Here is an 8,113-nt window from a genome sequence, read left to right as displayed (position 1 = left end):
ATGGCTTTGACACTCCAGTGCTGCTTCTGCTTAGCCATATGCCTTGGTTTAGGGTTTTGGGCTTCTCAAGTAGAAGCTAGAACTCTTGATGAAATGGCTATGGTGAATAAGCATGAGCAATGGATGGTTAAATATGGGCGTGTGTATAAAGATGTTAAAGAGAAGGAGAAGCGGTTCTTGGTGTTCAAGAACAACGTGGAACGTATAGAGTCTTTCAATCAAGCTGGGAATAAATCATATAAGCTAAGTATCAATCAGTTTGCAGATTTAGACAATGAAGAATTCAAAGCAGTTCGTACTGGATACATGATGAATTCTACAGGAAATAAAAGGTCATCTTCTTCAAACACAGTTTTTAAGTATCATAACGTGACTGATGTGCCAACTAGCTTGGACTGGAGAAGTGAAGGAGCTGTTACCCCTATCAAAGACCAAGGCCAATGTGGTGAGAACCTTAGCTTTGTTAATTTACATATTATTTGCAAATCATTCATCAATACTATTGTAATAGTAGTAGTGTTTTGTTTTGTTTTGTTTTTTTTTTTAAACTCTACTTTGCGAAAATCTTCTTGTAACTAAGGTTGGTTACAACAAAATTGTAATCTTACTTTTTTCGCTCCTCGTCATATTTTCAAAAGTGATTTTAGTTACTTATTATTATATTATTTTCAAAAGTTGGCATTATCTATGTGAAATGACAGGATTAACTCTGTATTAAATAAATTTTTGGGAATAAGACAAGGGGTAAAAAAGTAAGGTTACAATTTTTTAGTTCATGCCCTCGTCATAATTTCAAAAGTGATTTTAGTTATGGATAAAAAAAATGGTTTTTAAAATAAGTTGAAGTGACTTGTTATTATTTTATTTTTACAAATTGTCACTGTCTTTAGGTGAAATGACGAGGTTAACCCTGTATTAAACAAAATTTGAGAATGAGATAAAGGGCAAAAAAAGTAAGGTTACAACTTCTTAGTTGACGTACTTGGCAACAACAAGTACATGAACCTTATGTATATTATTTTCTTTTCTTTCTAATAAATTTGATATTACCTATCAAAATATAGGTTGTTGTTGGGCATTCTCAGCAGTTGCAGCCATGGAAGGAATTACTGAACTAAAGACTGGTAAGCTAGTCTCTCTATCCGAACAAGAACTAGTAGACTGTGATATAAACAATTCGGGCTGCGAGGGTGGACTCATGGACAATGCTTTCCAATTCATCCAACAAAACCAAGGCGTCACAACTGAATCTAACTATCCATATGAGGGAATTGATGGAACTTGCCATGAGGAAATGGCAGCTTACCCTGCAGCAAAGATCACTGGATATGAAGATGTTCCTGCTAACAATGAGCAGGCACTACTCCAAGCAGTGGCTAATCAACCTGTCTCTGTTGCCATAGAAGGAAGTGGATCTTCTTTTCAGTTCTACTCAAGTGGGTTATTCACTGGGGAGTGTAGCACTAATCTGGATCATGCAGTTACTGTGATTGGTTATGGTGAGAATAATGATGGAACTAAGTATTGGTTGCTGAAGAATTCTTGGGGGACTGGTTGGGGTGAAAATGGGTACATGAAGATTCAAAGAGATGTTGCTGAAAAAGAAGGTCTTTGTGGACTTGCCATGAAAGCATCTTACCCTACTATATAATAATAAGTTATAGCTTATAGAATAAAGTGATGAAGGAACTCCAGTTCTTTATGTTTTATTCCAGTAATGAAAAATATGTACGTAGTCATGTCAATTGTCTGTTGGTGTTGCTTTTATAATAAAAACTTGTAAGCATGGACTGTTAGTAAAATATGGAAGTTCAAAACCTTCTTATTATCTTCTGTAATTCCTAGCTTTTAATGCATGAGAGAACCCATGAGTTAAGGAATATAGAGAGAGAGAGAGAGTTATGGAATAGTAAACACAAAGCTGGTAGTTGAACCTTAAGAATAAGATGGGAAAACTAAGGATGTCAAAATCAAACCAAAATCGTTTATTGAAATCGAACTGTTTAAATCAATACCATGAAACCGTTGATAAATGGTTCAGTTATGGTTTCAAAATTGAAGCTGTTTAAATAAATAGTTTAAACCAAGTTGAACTGTTTAACACTTTTAGATGTACATAAATGTGCCAAAAAAAAAAAAATCATTTATTGAAATCGAATCGAACCGTTGAAATTAAAATAATAAAACTGTTTAATAAATGATTCAATTATGATTTCAAAATTAAGACAATTTAATTAAACGATTTAAATCGAACTGAACCGTTTAAATAATAATGATAGAAAGCAGCTTGTAGTGGACCATAAGATGAAATGGAGGTTGGAGGAACACAGGAACCATACGGGGAAATGATACGGCCAATGTAATTAGTTGGATAGATAGCAAGACTTTGATAATTCCACTTAACCATATGATCCACCTTTATTGGATCCTTGACCATTCTAGTCAATGGAATCTCTCTCTCTCTCTCTCTCTCTCTCTCTCTCTCTCTCTCTCTCTCTCTCTCTCTCGTTCCTTTTAGTGGTTAAGTTATGTTTTACTTGACTTGGCACTTGCAAGCAATTGCATTTGGACGATTATAAAGTAAATTAACATAAACTAATGAAATACAGTATTAAAGACATTGGCATATTTTCTCATAAATTACAGAAAAGAAGCTTCAACCACACCCCCCCCCAAAAAAAGAAAGAAAGAAGAAATAAGGGTTTTTTTCTCATAAAAAAAATATAAAAAAAAGACATAGGCATGTATCATCTAAATTTTTATCCTCTTCTGTTACAGCACGGTGCTGTACTGCATTGTGCTGTGCTGCAGAGGCCATGTGGCACAGCGCACCCCACATGGTGCACATAGCCTCTGCAGTCACCGCACGATGCACTACAGCACTGTGCTGTAACAAGAGAGGATAACAATTTTGTATCATCTTGTGCGCATTTGTTTGCTTATGCCATAGGTAGGATTTATTAAAGATAAGTAGCTTTCCAATTGACGAAAACAATTGATTTTTATACGAGGAAAGATTCACTTTTCTATTTCTTGTCGACTGAAATTAATATTACTTTATTCCCCCAATTGGTTGGTCGGAAATGAGTCAATATTTTTTTGTTTTGTGTGTGGAAGAAGACCAGGGGTCGTCTGGGCCAATACAAGGCACTCTCAATTGGTATCAGATCGGTATCATTATGCTTATCCGATTCCTAAAACCATGGGCAGACGATCTTTGGATTGGCAAGGTTGGCTATTCCGAAGAGTCTCAACCACTCAACATGTTTCCTTGCTCGACAAGTGTAAGTACCATGGTCCTCAGGATGAGGGTTCCTTAGCCCTCATGGTATATGGCGACATAAGGTTTTGGGAGAAGCATGTGTGTGTGTACATGGATATGGATAATATTGTCAATGTATAATATTGATAAATAGGGGGATTAGGATCATGCATTAAAATATGCTAATATAATGTGAAGTCGCCACCTAGGGTTAGGGCCTAGGACCCATTAAGTGTAGCTCTATCCGTTGTGAACGGAATCGGGCTACATGAGTCCATATGTTCTGACCAAAGGTTCGGGTAAGGGGTCAGGTTACGAGTGTGGGAAGGTGTAAGGCACCCACCTCGCCCGGTCGAAGCCGATCTCTCTGTATTAGATGCTACATAAAGACGAATGTTCTCTCTTTTATTATGGGGATGGGGGATATTATGAACTACATTCAGTTGCTATGAATTGAACTAAACATAATAAACTACATTACATTAATGAGAAGTACGGACTAAAACGATGAAAAACGGAAGGACTACATTGAATCAACAAGAATGCAGTAATTATACCTGTACGGTTGTATTCCCCTGGCTCAGGGGAGATAGACGAATAGACTGACGCCGATTCTTTCTCGGCAGAGTAACGGCTCTTTCAAGTGATTTGGCGAGGGGTAAACAGACAGAATAATGTCTGTAATAAAGGAGTTTTGAAGGTTATCCGTGCACAGACGGGATAACAACGCCAATGAGCAAAAGCGCTCTATACTCAGAGGGACAATCGAAGGATCTGTCCGCCACAAGAAAACTTCAAGCACTCACACTCTTATGAGAGAAGGAGGAGAAATGAGGGTGAAAAGGGAGGGAAAGAGGCTAGGAATCACTTGGGGAGGGTCTCTCCACCCAAAATTCCCTTGGGAAATGTGGGAGGGGACCCTCCTATTTATAGGGAGGGACCCCTTCTCTCTCCCGGCCGGGTAAGTCCTCCACGGCGCCGTGGGTGACGTCAGCGAGCTGATGTCACACCCCCTCATGGCGTCGTGGAAATTCGGTATAAATCCCCATGGTGTCGTGGGAAGGCGCCCACAGTGCCATGGGAAGGCGTCCACGGCACCGTGGGAAGAGTCCATGGCGCCGTGGGAGCATAGTGCCATTTTTCCTTGTGTTTTGGCCTAAAATGGGCCATTTTGTGCTCAGCATGGCTCTTGGTCTTATGGGTCAGGTATCTTGGGTCTAAAAAGAGGGAGAGTGCATCGTCCATCGTCCATGTCCCGTTGTCATCATCGCCAATTAGGGGGTGACAAAAAATCAGCGTCCATAGTTTGCCCCTCTTTGGCCGAGGCCTATGCAAACAACCGAAGGGTAAAGATAAAAGATCAACTAATTTTGTCACTAAGAGCATGTACTGCTGACGCTTTGCTCAAAGGCGACAGAGTTGCTAAAAATAGGCGGTTAATCACGATGAAATCTTTCGATAATCCTCAAAAGAAAAACTCAGAAGAACCAAATCTTTATCTTGTGAGCATTGCTCAAACAATTTTTTAGGGCGATAAGGCACCGCTCGACCAAAGATCGAGATAAGGCACCACTCGGCCCACAAGATCGAATATGAGGGACTCCACTGGGATAGAATTTTGAGGGTGATAAGGCACCACTCAATCGAAGATCTAAATAAGGCACCACTCGGCCCAAAGATCAAATTTGAGGGTGATAAGGCACCACTCAACCGAAAGTCAAACTTGGATGGTTATAAGGTGCTACTCGACCGAAACCATCAAGTTTGGAGGGTGATAAGGCACCACTCGATCGAAGATCTAGATAAGGCACTACTCGGCCCGAAGATCAAATTTGAGAGTGATAAGGCACCACTCAACCAAAAGTCAAACTTGGATGGTTATAAGGTGCCACTCGACCAAAACCATCAAGTTTGGAGGGTGATAAGGCACCACTTGACCAAAGATCTAGATAAGGCACCACTCGCCCCGAAGATCAAATTTGAGGGTGATAAGGCCCCACTCAACCGAAAGTCAAACTTGGATGGTTATAAAGTGTCACTCGACCGAAACCATCCAGTTTGGAGGGTGATAAGGCACCACTCGACCGAAAGTCAAACTTGGATGGTTATAAGGTGCCACTCAACCGAAACCATCAAGTTTGGAGGGTGATAAGGCACCACTCGACCGAAGCATTCAGTATTGAGGGATTTCACTGGGGATTTTTTTTATTTTCTTTTCCTTTTCTTTTTTTTTTTTATGTTCTTTCTTCTCTTCTTTCTTTTCTTTTCTTCTTTCTTTTTTTTTTCTTTTCTTCTCTTTTTTTTTTTTTTTTTTTTCTTCTCCTTTTTTTTTCTTTCTTCTTTTTTTTTTTTTTTGTTTTCTTTATGTTCTTTCTTCTTTTCTTCCCCCCTTTTTTTTTTCTTCTCTCTTTTTTCTTTTCTTTTCTTTTTTTTTTTTTGGTCCACGGCGCCGTGTGGGGGTCTGCATGGCCCCGTGTATGGGCGGCACCATGCTTGCACGGCCCCGCGTGCATGGCTCCATGCCAAACTTCACGGCTCCGTGGGCAAACCTCCACGGTGCCGTGGGCCGCTGTCCCATGGGATCGTGGAGAATTCCACGGCGCCGTGGGCGCGATGGAGAGTTTATAAATAGAGGGCTCCCTCTCTCATTTCTTCACTCTCATTTCTGCTGTTTTTGATTTTTGACTTCACTCCCTTTTTATACACTCACATCATGTCTTTCCGCCGACGAGGATGCCAGTCTCACCGGGAGCCACTACTCGGTACTACCGCTCGTGATGCACGAGCTGCATGGTATCCTTCAGGGGTTACCTTAGCCGACACTGCGCGCCATGGTTGCCGCTCCATATGGGGCCAGGTCAGTACTCTTACTCTTTCCCTTTCAATCTATGCATTTTATTTATATTAGCTTTATACCTCACTGCATAGATTCGAGGTAACGTCCCTAGATTCTGCCCATGGCTCATAAATCTAGGTAACGCCTTTAGATACCATCCTAAGCACCTAGTGGCACATAAGTCAAAGCGAGGCCATCAGACACTACCCTAAGTGTCTTTTGGCACGCAAATCTAGATAACGTCTCTAGATACTCTCCTAGGCACCTAGTGGCATGCAAATCAAAGTGAGGCCATCAGATACTACCCTAGCTGTCTTTTGGCATGCAAATCAAGGTAACACCTCTAGATACCATCCTAGGCACCTAGTGGCATGCAAATCAAAGCAAGGCCATCAGACACCATCCTAAGTGTCTTTTGGCATGTAAATCTAGGCAATGCCTCTAGATACCATCCTAGGCACCTAGTGGCACACAAATCAAAGCAAGGCCATCAGACACCACCCTAAGTGTCTTTTGGCACGTAAATCTAGGTAATGCCTCTAGATACCCTCCTAGGCACCTAGTGGCACGCAAATCAAAGTGAAGCCATCAGACACTACCCTAAGTGTCTTTTGGCATGCAAATCTAGGTAATGCCTCTAGATACCACCCTAGGCACCTAGGCACCTAGTGGCACGTAAATCAAAGTGATGCCATCAGACACTATCCTAAGTATCTTTTGGCATGCAAATCTAGGTAATGCCTCTAGATACCACCCTAGGCACCTAGTGGCACGTAAATCAAAGTGATGCTGTAGACACTGATTTTTGTCACCCCCTAATTGGTGATGATGACAATGGGACATGGACGATGGACGACGCACCCCCCCTCTTTTCAGACCCAAAGATACCTGGCCCATAGGACCAAGAATCATGCTGAGCACAAAATGACCCATTTTAGGCCAAAAAAAAAGGAAAAATGGCACTGCGCGCCCACGGCGCCGTGGACTATTCCCACGGCACCGTGGGTACCTTCCCACGGCACTGTGGGGAGGTGTACCGGATTTCCACGGCGCCATGAGGGGGTGTGACATCAGCCTGCTGACGTCACCCACGGCGCCGTGGACATCTCCACGGCGTCGTGGAGGACTTTTCGGCTAGGAGAGAGAAAATGTCCCTCCCTATAAATAGGAGGGTCCCCTCCCACATTTCCCAAGGAATTTTGGGTAGAGAGACCCTCCCCAAGTGATTCCTTGCATCTTTTCCCCCTTTTCACCCTCATTTCTCCTTCTTCTCTCATGAGTGTGTGAGTATGTGAGGTTTCCCTGGGGTGGACAGATCCTTCGATTGTCCCTCTGAGTATAGAGCGCTTTGGCTCCTTAGCTTTGGTATCCCGTCTGTGCACGGATAACCATCAAAACTCCCTTGTTACAGACGTTATTCTGTCTGTTTACTCTTTTCCAAATCACTCGAAAGAGCCGTTACTCCGCCGAGAAAGAAGCAGCGTCATCCATTCGTCCATCTCCCCGAGCCAGGGGCATACAACCATACAGGTATAATTATTGCATTTTGTCGATCCAATGTAGTCCTTTCATGTTTTACCGCTTTAATCTGCACTTTTTACATATATAATGTAGTTTATTGTACTTTAGTTTAATTCGTAGCACCTGAATGTAGTTCATAATATCCCTCATCCCCGTAATAAGAGAGAAACAACATTCGTCCTTACGTAGCATCTAACACAGAGAGACCGGCTTCGGCCGGGCGAGGTGGGTGCCTAACACCTTCCCACACTCGTAACCTGACCCCTTACCCGAACCTTTGGTTGGACCATATGGAGTCACGTAGCCTGATTCCGCTCACCACGGGTAGGGCTACACTTAATGGGTCCTAGGCCCTAACCCTAGGTGGCGACTTCTCATTAGGTTAACATATTTTAATGCATGATCCCAATCCCCTATTTATCATATATTGACAATGTTATCCACATCCATACACACACACATGTATCTCCCAAAATCCTATGTCACCAAAATCA

At 42.0% G+C, this 8,113-nt stretch overlaps 1 protein-coding gene across 1 annotated transcript; it reads left to right on the top strand.

The window, feature by feature from the left end:
• LOC122639569 (senescence-specific cysteine protease SAG12-like) lies at positions 1-1,678 on the top strand. The gene is made up of 2 exons (XM_043832434.1): positions 1-445; positions 1,065-1,678. The coding sequence occupies exons 1-2, from the start codon at positions 1-3 to the stop codon at positions 1,649-1,651; spliced, it is 1,032 nt and encodes a 343-aa protein (XP_043688369.1). The 3' UTR covers positions 1,652-1,678.
• The last annotated feature ends 6,435 nt before the right edge of the window (positions 1,679-8,113 follow it).

Source organism: Telopea speciosissima, chromosome 9 (assembly GCF_018873765.1).
Source record: "Telopea speciosissima isolate NSW1024214 ecotype Mountain lineage chromosome 9, Tspe_v1, whole genome shotgun sequence".
In the NCBI taxonomy this organism is placed as follows: Eukaryota; Viridiplantae; Streptophyta; class Magnoliopsida; order Proteales; family Proteaceae; genus Telopea; species Telopea speciosissima.
This window is presented reverse-complemented; position numbering and strand designations above follow the sequence as displayed.